The sequence below is a fragment of the Python bivittatus genome, unplaced genomic scaffold (genome assembly GCF_059951505.1).
Source record: "Python bivittatus isolate LINGU-HERP-01145 unplaced genomic scaffold, Pbiv_v1 ctg000560_np1212, whole genome shotgun sequence".
Taxonomy (NCBI): Eukaryota; Metazoa; Chordata; class Lepidosauria; order Squamata; family Pythonidae; genus Python; species Python bivittatus.
In genome coordinates this window covers 5,126,467-5,141,877 of record NW_028277083.1, presented here as the reverse complement: position 1 = coordinate 5,141,877, position 15,411 = coordinate 5,126,467, and the positions used below count along the sequence as shown (strand labels likewise).

The 15,411-nt window shown below is 44.3% G+C and overlaps 1 protein-coding gene across 2 annotated transcripts in view; it reads right to left on the bottom strand.

The window, feature by feature from the left end:
* The window catches only part of PRKAR1B (protein kinase cAMP-dependent type I regulatory subunit beta), a 66,160-nt gene that overhangs the window by 24,167 nt on the left and 26,582 nt on the right, over positions 1 to 15,411 (bottom strand). For both annotated transcript variants that reach the window (XM_007426232.4, XM_025165424.2), the window contains 3 exons: positions 14,834 to 14,895; positions 14,148 to 14,194; positions 7,009 to 7,167 (listed from right to left, as the gene is read on the bottom strand). In XM_007426232.4, coding sequence (XP_007426294.1) covers positions 7,009 to 7,167; positions 14,148 to 14,194; positions 14,834 to 14,895 — 268 coding nt within the window. The remainder of the gene's footprint in view (positions 1 to 7,008; positions 7,168 to 14,147; positions 14,195 to 14,833; positions 14,896 to 15,411) is intronic.

Sequence of the window (15,411 nt, the reverse complement as noted above, 5' to 3'; positions counted from 1 at the left end):
TCTTGCAACAATACGGAATGGATTGGCCATTGCCTTTTGTCCAGGAGTGTCTACTGACGATGTCCTTGCCCCCCATCCAAGGATTGATCATGCTCAACCCTGCTTAGCTTTTCTTCAGATTAGGAGGCCAGATGGCCCCCTGCTCTGACCCACCTTTCTGCAGCCAAAACACCGGATTTTCCAGAAGGGCAGGGGGCGGGGGATCCACTTCTTTAACTTAATGGGATAAAAATTCTCCAAATGTGGAAACATGATGATTGTATAGGTTTAAAGGGCACAGAGGGGAAATGGAGGGGGAGGCACAGAATGGCGGAGGGGAGGGGAGAATAGGGAGGAGACATGGAAAAGAACAGCCTGGGAAAGTGGGGGCCAGGCTCCAGCTCAGAACAGGAACGCTACAATGCACTGTTTTCTTGCCTTCTGTAATGGTATGTGGGAAAGACCTTGGGAGACTGGGTGAAGGGAAACGGTCAGATAAGAGGCAGCATAGCCTGCTGCTGGACAGTGGGTGGAGCAAGAGGCTCAGAAGGGACCCTCCCTAGTTTCTCGGGCTGTAAAGGAGACAGGGGGACAATTGCACTTTCAGACTTGCAAGATTCTGTCAATGCAGCTTTACAATAAAGTAGAATTAGCTCATCTGGTTGTGTTTCCTGTCTGGTCTACCTGGTAAGACTGACACTTTCTCTTTTGCTGAACCAGGATCAAACAGGGGAGACCCAGATACCAAAAGGCTACCTACCATCAAATATATTTGCACATTTATTTCTTGTGTTTATAGTATGGCTTTCCTTCAGGAACTCAAGACAGCTCATCATTGATTGGATCATACCTTGGAGATTATCTAGCATAACCCCTTGGCCCATGCAGGACTCCACTCCTCCAGCCATTTCCCTGAAGTTTCACTACTCCGCTTTAATCCTCTCAATGCCCCTGTGAACAAGCAGTACTGCTTGGGTTCACACAACACCCTGCTGGAAAACAGTATCATCATTTGCACTGTCATGGTTTATCTTCACCTTGGCTGTGGCTTCTTGCACCGTAGAATGTGGGGTGAACCCAGCACTTTTCATTCATTGATGGTTCAACATATTGTGTGAACTCAAAAACAGGTTAACTCAGGAAGAAGAGGGGCTGAAAATTCTCTGATTGAGCTCGTGGAATACCCTAAACCCTAACCCTGCATTAATATTAAACAGTTGTATTCACATCCTGTGTTGTTGCCCAAGCAAATCAATCACATGATGATTTCATGAGTGGCCTGGTCTCCACAATGTGCTAAGGCCCTGAGCTTAACATTTGGGGGCAGCCTAACCATCCAGCAGCTGAGTGGAGGGATTAAGTACAGTAAAAATTCAATCTGATTGAGTTATGAACTTCCCTTTCTGTTACATTAACAGTTACAGTGCCAAGCAACTTTGCCTGCAGCGCTGGGGAGTGCAGCTAAGGCTTTGGAGGAGCTATATGTTCTGTTTGTGCACCCCACCTTTAAAGTGGCACCCCAATAGGATGCCCTTCATCCATGGTGGACTCCAGATGTGGGTTCCCATCCAACGCTTCTGGACTGTACGTCAGCAAGGAAGGGAACTTTCAAAGAAGCCATCAAGGATCAGAGCAGATGTTTTTCCCCCCCACTGAGACAGGAAAATAAAAGTGCTGCAACACCAGACTTGGGATTGTTTGACTGGGTGGGGGGCTGAACTGCCCAGGCCTGTAGAAACCCACCCCTGACCACTCGTCATTGGACAAACCTGGCTGATTATCTGGAAGGAACCTGGAGCCCTGGAAAGACAAGACCTTCCTAGAGCAAAGGCCAACAGCTCGTGCAGGACCGAGGATGGAAAACTGGACACCCTCCCACACCAATCCAGGCTGGGAAGTCACAACTGGCCAGCACACATTGACAGCTGGGAAAAGGGAGGCAGGTGTTTGCTCCACGCCAACGGGCTGGGGTGGGGGTGGGGAGCCGATCCGGATGATGCATCCTGTGTTCCAACCAACTGTGGGTTGTAGAAGAATTTTAAGAAGCGGTAATCACAGAGCACAGGGCACTCGCCAACCCACAGCCTGGAAGAGGTAATTAAAACCAGAGCAGGGATTCAGTTAGGAGGGTAAAAAGTACCAGGGCATCAAAAAAACTCCACTCTTTGGCTTCTCGGAGTCGCAAGTCTCGGATGCCATTTAGCAAACGCCAGAACAGAATCACCAGACCAGAGCAGTTGATGGGCAAACTGACCCCTAAGAAACTCATAGCTGTTGTTTTTTTTTCCCTACCAGCCATAAAATGGGAATAAAAGTGATCTCTTTGGTGGGGCTATGCTCTATTAAGGGAAAAATGTCATGCCAAAGATAAATAATAGCCTGATGGAGCAAGGGACTGATCCCCTTCCAAAGGCTGTTATATATTACCGTCTCTGATCCTAAGACAACTCCATTAAATCATAAGCTACGGTTTGCTTGGGGCGATTCTGTTCCAGATTGTACATGTGTCTCTGATCGAAATGATACACAGAAGGGAACAAACAGGGTCCCCCAGGTCACCTACAGCACCTGAAATCAATTCTAAAGTTGCTGCAACAGATGGATCCTGGAGATGCAGATTCAAATGTTCCTGACGGTCAAGAGAATGTGTCAAGGAAGTCTTGAGATAACACTAGCCCAAGTCCATTGTACATATTTTTAGTTGGGGTTCTCCCTAAGCCTGGAGGACCCCAACTAGAAGTATGTAGCATGTGTAAACCCACAAAGCAGCTTGCATCTCCCCTTGGGATCATGCAACTGCCCAGATGTTGCACAAACCCAGGGGCAAATGTGATTAAAGGGTTAAGTGCAGAGGAAACCCTTTGCACCCTCATGTACTGCAAAGCACCTTTGGGGACTCTAATCCAAAAGTTTGCACAATCTTAACAGCGGACGAAGACTTTATATATATAAAATGACAAGTGCAAGAACAAAGCAGGAGGAAGAAATACAAATATTCAGTAGGAAAAAAAAAAGAATGAAAGCCATGCCAAACAAACCTAAAAAAAACAAAAAAAAGATTTACAGGCAGCCAGTGAGTTGAGTCCAGAGTTTGCAACCCGATACGCAACAGAAAAATAAAAGTGAATGCCATTTCAATTAGTCCTTTCAAACGCATCATTGTGCAACCGGCCAGGAAAATGGCAACCTCGGTTGTCTTGTCTGACAAAGCACCACACCTGCAGCCTCATCCTCCGTCTGGTCATCTCATCGCCGGAACGATCCCAACTAACCGAAAAGTTCAGAAGCAGGACTAAAACCCTCAACCGTGATTTATGGAATGCGTCGCGGTATTGGAAGCTTTGGAGTTGCTATCGCTTTTCCAAGGCCCTCCGCTCCAAGCTAGATGGATTTTTGCTGGAAACGGACAAAGAGAGGAGCCAATGGAAAAATTTCAGAAGACAGATCTAGCGGGCGGCCATCCCAAGGAGAAGGAAGAGTCATCAGCATTGCTACAGGGAAAAGGTTGAGTAATGCACCAGGTTGAAGGCGATGGTTGATGGCTGATCAATGTCTGAGCACGTGGAGCTTAGTAAATGCCTTAATGTGGGGAATGAAGACAGGAGAGAGGATACCAACTCAATTTGGCAGCAGAACGTAGCAGAAAGAGTTCACGGTCCAGAGACTTCAAACCAGGCCAAGGGGAGCGATGAATATCTTAATGCTATTCATTGCTGTTGGCACCAAGAATCTCTCTCTGTGGCCAATCCCTGATTAAACACCTGTTCATTATCTTCTGCACCATCCTCTTCATTCCCCTTTTGGGGACAATTACACTTAGCCGTGGGAGGTAGAGCAGACTGCCAGCTTAATTCAGCTCTGAAATACTGATCAGGGGAGTTATGGTGCACGATCTGCTTCTTTTTCTACTCCTTGGTTGCCTTTGCAAACCTTGGCGAGATGCCTTCTTTTGAGTGGTGAGATCCCTCACCCTGTCTGTGGTGAGTTGGGAATCGACATAAGAAGGACATACACCAGGGAAACTTTGGGATGAAAATAACGGCAGATTTTAAAGAAATATTTGTGTTTTGTACAGTTTTGTCTTTTCATGTTCTAAAATACGTTTAGAACTGAGAACCCCAACACTGGTTGGATTAGAAATATTAATATTCTTTTTTCAAAAAAGGCATTCAAATTGTCCTTCTAATATGGATACTACACTTATATCAATATGCACATTCCTAGAGTTCCTGCTCAGATCCATTATTCCTCCATAGTTCTTAACTTCATGGTTCTGTGTTTCACGGTCCTCCTAAACGTTCAGTTCTGTGTTTCATGGTCCTCCTAAGCTTTCCAGCTCTATGGTTCTGTGATTTACATCTGACAAAGCAACAGCAGATGGGGGCTACCTAGTCCTGAAGTCCTCACTAATCCCTTGGAACTCTTATCTGCAGCCTTTATTTGCTTTCAATATTTTATTAAACCATACTTCTGACAAGCACATTGAGGAGAGCTATAGGCAACAGACAAGGACAAGCTCAACCAAAGAATGAATGCCACGGTTGCATAAATCAACAAAACCATATCATAAAACCATTCCAGAAACAGCTTCCAAAGGCTTGGTGAAAGAAATAATTCAATCCTGCCAGTCTTAGGGAGGCACCAGCCAGGTACAAGAAGGAAAATTACAGAGGCTCCTGTGAATTCACACAGCCTGAAAGGCAGGAATGCAACCAACTGATACCAGCCTCTACCGGGAAAGCCCCCAATGGGGGCACAGCAAGGGCAGCAAGGAAGATTTCTTGAAATTTATGCCCTAGATCAGGATGCAGCAGGTGCGAGGTGAGGGCGGAGGAGAAAGGCGGAAAATCCACAAATGCTTTTTCTTCCTACTTCCGCCATCAATCAAGAGGAATTATCTGCCTGAGAAATAAATCATATTGGAAGAGTAGCATGACAAAAGACGCCTCACCGTCTTCTGGGCTTTTTATGGCAGCCTTGCAATTTGCTCTTGAATCATCCGAGGCCTGCATTTCGGAAGGAAGGAAGGAAGGAAGGAAGGAAGGAAGGAAGGAAGGAAGGAAGGAAGGAAGGAAGGAAGGAAGGAAGGAAGGAAGGAAGGAAGGACGGCAGGCAGGCAGGCAGGCAGGCAGGCCCATCTATGGAAAGCAATGCTGTGTCTTATCAGGCTGAATTAAACCATCTGCAGTCTCCAGACTTCCATCACTTCCCACAGCATACTCCACACTCCCACCCACTCTTGTGTCTCTGTCTTGTGTGTGTTTTTTGAAACCCTCTTTTGCTATTCCAGTCATACTTTTCTCCTTCTGGCCTTCCCCCCTTTCAGCATCTGATTCTCCTACTTCCAATTTTCATTTCCATTCATCCAGCCTACCTCCCATTCATTGTCCCTGACTCTATCCTACCAGGAGGACTGGCCACTTCCCCAAAAAACCCTGCCTTGAATTCAAAAGCTGAACCCACAAAGACCAACTGAACAACACTGCTGGGCTTCAGTTTCCAAAGAAAAACTCCAAACTAGATAGTGGGTCCCAGAATGGAATTCCCTTCATCTTTACCTAAAACTGAACTATGCAGCAAATGTAACTTCTTATCTCAGCACAAAAGATGCACACACAAAGCAAGAAGAAACATAGGTCCCACCATTAGCGATTGTGGACATGGGAAATGCTTTAAACCAGCCTCCAGTTGTAGTCCAACATACTCTCAAATCCCTGGCCAACAGGCATAAGTACAATGTATCTAAAGGGCACCAGATTGAAGAAAAGATGCTTCACATGTTTGCATATTTTTCTTCCATTAAAGCATAAAGTTGGACGGTTCTGAGCAGCCTAAGAATTTTTGCAATTCTTCCCCCATCCCCAGGCAGCCTTAGAAGAGCTGCTGGAAAACAGGGTCTTGGAACTACACTGGAAGCATTAAAGCTCTTTCCAAGGGAAGTGAGAGGAGGCTGCTTAAGGCAGAAGCCATCAGTGGGGAAGGGCAGAAAAGCTCCAAAGAATGAAGAGATGGACATTAAAAGGATAAAATAAAGGGAAGAGAACTGGAAAACAGAGGGGGTGGGCTGTTGATATGAACTCCAGTTCAAAGATGAAGTAGATGAAGATGGAGAGAAGAGGCTTAGAAGATATGTTTGTGGTAAATTGGGTAGACATCAGAAATTATCCCCCAGTCCCTGGTGAGATATATGACTATTTTAGAGTAAAAGTCAGAAAAGCAGTACCCATGGGTACCTAGATACCAGTGACATCCCCATAGAGTATCTGAGGAAGTTTCAATGAAAATTAATTTTCAAAATCATCATCATCATCATCATCAACCAATTTTGCAGTTTTGGCATCCTCACATTAATCTTATAAGATTTTAAGCTTCAATACATGAAATATGATGGACAAGTAGCATTTGTCTCCTCTGAATTGCCTGCAATATCACTTGCTACCTCCATCTTTTCAAAGGTGATTAGTCAACACTAGCAGGTTTTCATGGGCTCTGTCATGACAAAGAGGAAGGCCACGAAAGATTAGCAACCCAAATCATCCTTCCATTGCCTGGTGTCTCCAGATGGATTGGGATTATGACTCTGTATTTCTTATCCAACACATCAGATGTGGTATCAAGTTGAGCAAAGCTGTTTTGAAACGTCTGGAGTGGAAGGAGTAAATATTAAGAGTTTCATCAATGCTACAAGCCCTTGGTCGGTCAACAGAACTGTGTCTTCATACTTAGATTTGATTGTACCATGACCTCAAGATGAACCTAATTTAATTTCTCTAGAAGAAAGGGAGAATCCAGTAGCTTCTCATGCCCATAAATAGAATTTTGCCTTATTTGGACACTTTTCTCTTTTATAAACCATATGCAAACCAGCGTGTTGCATTTTATTTTGTAAAGACAGCTGGCCCTATACCCCCTGGCCTATGTGTCAAGAGCTTTTCCCCACCCTAACAAACTGTTGCAACAAGGGTTGAGGGAATTCTTGGAAGGGGTCACTGAAAGAAGAGGGAGCAGCTTGATTTTTCAAAAACCCACCATCAAGATGCGTCGGTAGCTATCTCTGTCAATCCCCCAGAGTTTGAGATCCGTCTTAGCTTTGACAGTTGCAGCTCGTGGTGTTCCATAGATGAGAGCAAGTTCTCCAAAGCTGCCTCCTTCTCCAATGCTGGTGACTAATTCTCCATTCACATACACCTAATTAAACAGCAAAAAAACAGGGTTTTTTTTTCCTCTCCAAAATGGACATTGCAAACAAACAAGCATACAAAGCTTTCTGGTTTAACAGTCCCTGGAAGTTGACACTCCAAAAAGAAAATAGTTGAGCCACTGCCTTACAAAGTCACCCAAAAAGTGGGGGGGGGAGGTTGGAGTTGGGGAAGAAAAGTCTTGGTTAGCAGAGTGGATTTCAACGCTTCTTGTTTTATCACAATGCTTGCATTTGCTCTGAGTTTTCAGCTCATGGTCGATGGCACAAGCTCTCTGCCCCAAGAGAGATACCTACAGGGTTAGGGACTGATACTCCCCCAACTTTTGCTTATTAACACTGTCAGACTTCAAAAGAGGAGAAAGTTGCAGTTCATACAGGAACCCAACATAAAATCTAGCAAGCCTCTTACATAAGGTTCCACACACCCCCACATCCCATCCCTTCCCTTCCCTTCTCCTTAAAAGTTCATTCATTTCTGCACTGTTGACTTACAATCCTCTTCAGCTGGCTGGGGATTCTGCTAAGGAAAGGAGCCCCTTTTATTTGAAGGTGGCCTTGACTTAAAGTCTGGTTTAAAGATAAAGAACCTCCATGATAGAGACCACCCTGGAAATTCCAGGGCTGTAGGCGGGACTAGGAAATTAAAGAAAATGAAAAATCACAGAAGATAACAATGGAAACAACTGCTGAGTTGTTTGCCAAAGAAAATACAACCAGAGGAAGACTTTAGCAAAAAAATTAAAAATCAAAGTTAGAGAAGCCTTCTTTCAAGGGCAACAGGAGGGACCTCACTGCTTCATTGCCTTGAGCACTGCAGCCTTTGCCTCTCCCCGTCCAATTAAACACTGGTCACTCTTCTCTAAGACAACCTTTCCTCAACCTGTCACTCTCCAGATATGCAGGACAACAAGTCCCATCCTTCCCTCTGCCAGACAGGCTGGGGATTATGGCAGGTCTAGCTCAGTTTGTCTCAGGAGGTCCATTTAGGGAAGTTTGCCTCGCAGAAGCTGTGCCAACCCCTTCTCCACAGGCAAAGGTGAGGCCAAAAAAGGCCACCATCAAGACATGCGATAATCCTGTCTGTGAATTTAAGAACTTGCTTCCCAGGTAAAAATGCCAATTTTGGAGTCTCCATCCCATCGAAGAGGAAAAAAGGTCACCTCTACACAAAAAGCCAGTGTGCTACAGAGAAGTTAATGGTCCTGAAGGTTTCAACCTCAGCGTTCCACCAGAAATTTTGTGATGATGAGAAAGTACATTGATGATAAACTGCCCTGTCATTCTGTCCTTTGCCTGCAAGTTCAGCTCTATTGTGTTTACTTGCATGATCTGCCTCTTGGGGGTGAAAGGAGAGGAGAGGAGAGGAGAGGAGAGGAGAGGAGAGGAGAGGAGAGGAGAGGAGAGGAGAGGAGAGGAGAGGAGAGGAGGAAGGAAGGAAGGAAGGAAGGAAGGAAGGAAGGAAGGAAGGAAGGAAGGAAGGAAGGAAGGAAGGAAGGAAGGAAGGAAGGAAGGAAGGAAGGAAGGAAGGAAGGAAGACAGTCCTTTTGGATGAAAATCTTTTTAAACACCAGCTTACTTTAGCCTTCTGGTTTCCTGAGAATAAATGCAGAGAGGTGAAAAGAAATTGGAATGGTGTAAGGGCACTTTCTGATTCAAGAAACAAAAGCTTTTAAAATCTGCTCCTTGGGGACAGTGTTGCCCCCAACCCCCACCTCCAGAGATGTAACAACCCAAATTTGCTACTCAATGTTAAGATATTACCCAGTGAACAAAAGGCAGAGCTGTATGGATAAACCCCCAATGAAATTCCTGGAGTCCTAGTTCCATTCATCTTGGGTAGCACCAGCTGTTGGATGGACTGACAGTCTGAAGCAAACATTTCAGGGGGGAAAAAGAGACTTTAAAGAGGACTCTAGAGAGAAAGGAAGGCTGGAGGCTTTATGCTGCCTTTTTAGGAGGAAAAGCAAAAGAAAACTTTGGGAAAGCAAATACTTTGGGATGGGATCCATCTTCATACCAGGACATGATCTTAAGCATGACTGCATGGCCAGATCTCTTCTCTTCTAACCCAGAGATCAGTTCATCCAAAACACTAAGGGTCAATGGGACTCTCCATTATTCTTATTATTATCATTATTCTTTTTTTTAGTACTATGAGTATTTATTAAATTATTTTCATATCATAAATCTTTGGTGGTCAATGGACAATCTGAAACTTGATGAAAGGGTGGATATGCTGAAGAGTTTGGGGACCTCTGGACTGTCATAACATCATTTTGTTTCTTTCTGCTAAGTGCAGAAATAAGCAACCTGAAGCCTCAGAAAGTTCTGATTTCAGTTCCCAAGGCTGGCTGGGGAATTCTGGGAGTTGAAGTCCGCACCTCTTCAAGTCGCCAAGGCTGAGAAACCCTGCTGTACTAGGTTGTGCTGCAAGGAGCTGAAGTCCACCCTGAGGGCAAATCAGACCTTTATGCTTGTGCAAGAATAGATAGTTTTGGAAACAGCCAGGCTTAGCAGGATGTGTGAATGCAGCTGGAATTCACCATGACACTCCTAGCTGATGTCCCCCTTCCTGTTTCTCCCCGGGCTTGGGGAGTGGGTGTTCTTCAACATCACTGTCACAATGACACGATTAAAAGCTGGTATGTGTTGACTGGTATAGGGAGAGGATGAAGACGGAAATCAAAGAAAGACCCACAATTTTATTTATTTATTTTTTTTGGTCTGTAGAGATCTGTGCAAGATCAAGGAATTATTTCAGAACAAAACTTTAAACACTGCTCAGCTGAGGTATCTATCAACGGGACTGTGCAAACGTGGGTTAACCAAAGCCAAAATTCCTTTTCTATTGCTGGAGCAGCTGAGCCCATCTACACAGTAGCCAAAGATCTCTCTCACCCCCCCCCGACCTCCCTCTCTCTCACTTTCATGTCCCTGCAAAGGAATGCAGAGTTGGAGATACCCAAATATGAAGAGTGATGATTCTGCCAAAGCCTGCAGCTTTCTGAAGATCAAAAACATTCTGGACCTCTATTGTTTTCCATCCCTTTTGATATGAATCATGGCTCTCTTCGCAATAGGCCCCACTTAACCCATCTTTCTTTCTTTAGCAAGGTCGGCACAACTCATAATTCAGCCATGACCATATCTCCAACAATTGGGGATGGTATCGACAGACAGAAGACTCTTCTTGCAACATTTTGTGCACCTTCTTCTCCTGCCCACCCCAGCTATGCATGGGATATACAAAACATTTTAGCTGAACTCAAGATCCCCCTACTTTTCATTGACACCAAAGACAGGCAGCGGGATGCCTACAGGTAGCAATGTATCTCATATGCCTCCCTTGAGGCCCACCATACTCACCTGTCCTACCAAACCTTTTCATTTTTGTTTCCATCTAAAAAGTGAAATAGAAATCTGGCATGGGGAAAGTGAAGAACCAGCCACAAGCCTCATATTTATTTGCAGCAGTGGCTTTGAGTCCCTCAACTGGGACACTGGGGAATGAGGCTTTATAATGGCCATGCTCACCCTGTTGATGTGAATAATCCTGTGGAGACACAGCAGCTTTTTTGTGACTCATAGACAAGATGATCTCTGGACCTCCCACCATATGCTCCCTTGCTGACAGCTGGTTTTTTCCACTCACCATTGAGAGAAAGAAGAGATGTGGCACAAGGGAATGGAGCTTTGGACCTTTCAGATGGTGTGACCCAGCCTCAGCCCAGCACTGGCCCACTGAATAAAGTAAGCAGTGGGGCTTACTTCTAGGGAACTCCCTTTGAGGTCACTCCTCAATATATATTCATTTAATATATAGATATTCATTAATATATGCATTTGTTAAGTCCTCAGGCCCAGCCTGTTGCTGCAGGCTTAGAAGGCAACCTCTGAAACTGGAGAAAAAAGTGCAGCTTTTAGCAGGTTATTGACTCTCCTCAACTTCCTTTCAAAAATATTTTTTTCAAAACAAGTCTCTATTTTGAAAATTCTGCCTGACCACGCTTCTTTTTGCAGAGCAGAAGGGGTGAAAAAACAGCAACGGCAATCAGCAAGGGTTGTAAAATTAAAATAACCACCCGGAGGGTTTATATTTAGAACTACGGATTAGAGATTTTATTTTTATTTAATTTTTTTTTTTTTTTTTTTTTGGCCTGTCAAAAACCCACACTTCAGAGCAGGTACTTTCAACATTTTTTACGGGAAGCCTGTTATTTCTATTTTGACCCAAAACGTTTGGGCAGACTGCCTGTTTCCACAGCTACCGAGGCTGCAGCCTGACCACAAAAACGGAACAGATCTCCTATCTAGTGGAACTATGTTCCATATTTGGAGTTTCTGACTCAGAAATAACAAGCCGTGTCTTGTTACAGCTTGCTGATCAAACTGTAACCCCAGCGCAGCAGATTTCAAGAGTACTGTGGACAAATGGACCAGCCACCAGTTTATTCATTAGGGACAATGACATTTCGTAAGTAGAAGGAGATGATGGCGCTCATCTCTTTCTTACGTATCAGGGCTGGGAAATCTGTGGGTCAGAAGGTATGCAGCCCCAGCCCCCTTTTTGCCACTCCCCACATTGCCTCAACATCGGGCAGCAAAACCTTGAGAATTGGCAGTCCAGTTTCCAGAGTTAATGTTTCGAGCCACAGAAGAAGTGGTTCTTCTTAATCTCTTCCATTTAGGTTAAGGGCAGGAAGTGATGAAGGTAATGGCCAGATCAGGTGAAGGACTAGCAGGTACTTTCATGCAACATGTGAAGCTGGGTTAGTAATAACCTGAGCCAGTGTGTTTATGCGTGTGGAAGGGGGGTTCACATGATGTACAAATGCAGTGACCATACGTCCTTGGTTTCGCTCTTGAGTTTTCCTTTGTAAAGCGAAGTTATAAACATAAACAATTTTTTTTTAACCTTATGAACCTATTCAGGTTTGCCCCTTTTTCAGTTGGTCCCTTATTTTTTCCAAGAAAATAGGATCACTGTATGTATAATTCCAGCTCGTTGGGGTTAGTTTATGATTCCTCGTATCATGGAAACCTCCAAAATGGGTCAATTAAGTGTGTTGCTGGATGGCAGTCTCTAAGATTTTGGCCAAGACGTGTGAGTCCTTAACAGGGATTTGGAAGAACATCTAGTCATTTGCAAAATAAACAAGGAAAATATACAACAGGTTTTGATTGAAATAATTGGGTTTTCCTTGACAATCTTTTTCCTCCGGCCTCAGATTAGGCTGGAATTGGTGCTCCACAACAAGTTCAAACCAGGCACTGCTGATCTGAAAACCGAAACCAAATGCCACCCTAAAGTTATCAGCATTACCATCCTTGCTAAACCGTATTTCCTCTCCTTCCTCGCACTGCCGATGTGGCAGGCTTCAAACTCAGGCATCGTACCTTCCCCAGTAGGAAGAATGAGTCAGATGGATTCCTTGAGGAGCCAGTGACTTTGGGATGGAGGGGGAGGCCTTCAATTCCCAACAATGCCAATTAGATGGCCTCCTGACACACCAAAGGCTTTCCATAAAAAGAGGCTATGTCTCCCCAAATAGCTGCAAGGCACTGCTGGGTGGCTTAAAATATGCTAGTTGCTTCTTAAAATAGAACCCGGGTGGGAAAGGACTGTCAGACCGTATGATGATATTATCTAGGAAGCCACAGAAAGATCATCTGTCTCATCCTTTTAAAGAAAAGAATAATTCCAAAGAAAACGTCACAAATGATCGGAGGCATCTTTGTTCAACTGCTCTTCTAGATGTTGGTGACAATAACAAAAAGGATAATAGTAATGATAGCAGTCATAATAATAATTATTATAAGCCATCTTTTAAGGTGAACATTCCAAATGCAGCATTCAATGTCCTCCCAACTAGAATAAAGTGAAAAATTTTAAAAGATCAATAACTCATAGCAGGCCACTAAATAGCATCAGCCGTCCAAGGTCTCTGTTTCTGCGTATCTCCCAATTCCAAACTTGGTTGGATACAAAATCAAAGCTCATTTTTTTTAAAAAATGCATCTGTTCTCAGCCATTCCATAACTTTCCCCGTGAATGCCTGGGGCCCAATTTCCAGGCCCACCTGACCAGTCAGAATGGAAGCCATCATTTGCAAGCATCACCAGGGCAAAGTTTCAGCCCTTCAGAACAAGTTTTGAAAAGCAAATTGAGTTTTCTGAAGATGAAAACCACCTGCCTGAGGCTCCCCACTTATTCTTTATGGAAGGCATGAGAGATAGGTAACCTAATCCTAGATGATTACCAAAAACAGTTTGCTCCGGTTTCACCCAGCCCTTCAGGCACATTCCATCTTGATAGCCTTCCATCTTGAGATTGTTTAGTGGTAAACTATATTGCCTCCAGGTATGGTTACTATAGGTTCTAAACCTAAAATAATTTGTTGGCTGATGATATGCCATTAACTGACTTTATACAGACAAATAAGTTTGGCTCGTGATGGCACTGCATGGGAAAATTACTTCTGAAATGTCTTCTCAGCCTCCTCCAAACCTCTTTGGGGTGAAGACTCATCTGGGGAGTGGGGCTTTTAAAATAGAGTCAATTGGATTCAGGTGACAAAGTACATTGTTCTGGCATCATGGCTTGCTCAAGGCACATGGGTTCGAATCTCTTGAGAAGCTGGGTTTGCTTTAACCTGGCTTTGTTCAATAAGTCAGAGCAGTTCACGCAGGAATGCTCATTCATAAACCTGACTTGCAACCACAATAACTAATAACTAACTTAATAAATAACTAAACCAACACTAAACAAGTCCCATCAGGGCTTAGAGCAATGTGTGAATATGGTTCACACATTCCTTTCCTCTTTACTCCTCCAGGTCACCAGTAAGGGGGAGTCAGAAGTTCCCTCGTCCATCTCTTAGCCAGAACATAAGGAAATTTCTGTAAAAAAAGAAGGACATTTAAGAGGGGGAAAGAAAGTCCTTCAAAGAAGCGAATTGCAACTTACATACACCTCCCCGTGATCGATCACATAGAAGTTGTCACCTTCATCACCTGCATGAAACAGAAAAACAAATCAGAGCACAACACTCAGAGCATGATTTTGCACAAGCTTTGAAAATACTCCATTTTCCTTGATCAGAGAATCCTAAGTCGGAAGGGATGTTTCTGTTATTAAGACCAGCCTCCAATTCAGTGTAGGAATCCAGACCAAGACTGAGTGGAGCTGGTGTTCCTCATCCACCTGTAGATCTATAAAATTGGCCCCTGGGCTGGGAATGTTATTCCTGCACTGACATTTGGCAGCTCTGTGAGGAACTGCAGCACAATCTTGGGAAAAATATGTTCGGTTTTAAGGCGCTGCAGAGAGATGTTCCATATGCCTCCCTGCACAGTCCCAAGTCTCTTATCAACTTTGAATCCAACGTACTACATAGTGTCCATAATGGAAACTCCCAGGGTTTGGAAATGGCTGGTGGGGAGATAGGAAGGAAAGACTGAAGCCCACACCCTGCTTCTGCTTAGAAAATGAACGCTTTTGGACCCAGCATCCATACATATAAACTTTGCAGAAGAGACTCAATCGTGGATTTCTCTACATCCTTAATGGAATCAAGGCATGCCCATTTTCTCTAACACAGATGATCTGGGAAATGGCAACAGTGATGGTTGCTCTCCATACGTGAAGCTCACCTTGTTGAATTACGGTCTCTCCAGCAATATGGGTAACAGGGAACATGGCATCAAATATGTCACTGCACAGGGAAAAAAGAAACAATGGTTTAGTGTGGTGGGCAAACCCAGCCACATCATGCTGAATCATGAAATTGTTAGCCTTTCAGGGGTAGTCTAGACCAGGGTTTCACTTCAGCTCATTCTGGGAGTTGAAGTCCACCCGTCTTAAAGTTGCCAAGGCTGAGGAACCCTGGTCTAGACAAGAACCACCACAACGAATACCAGCTGTATCTTTACTGTAAGGTGACATTACAGAATCTTGCAAGTCTGAAAGTATTCCTCCCCCCTCCTCCTTTTACTCTCCAGAAAACTAGGGAGGGTCCCTTCTGAAACACTTCCCATGTCCCCTCTCTTTTTGTGGGCTGAGACATCTTTTACAGGTTGTCCAGTCTGTGGCTCTTCCTCCTGTCTCCCAAGGTCGTTCCCACAGATCATTACAGTAGTCCATCCTGCTGAACCGTGAAGCAGGGTTTGTGAAATCCAACAGCTGGGTTCATCCATTGCACTAAGCCAATATCAAACCAACAAAGGCTGTT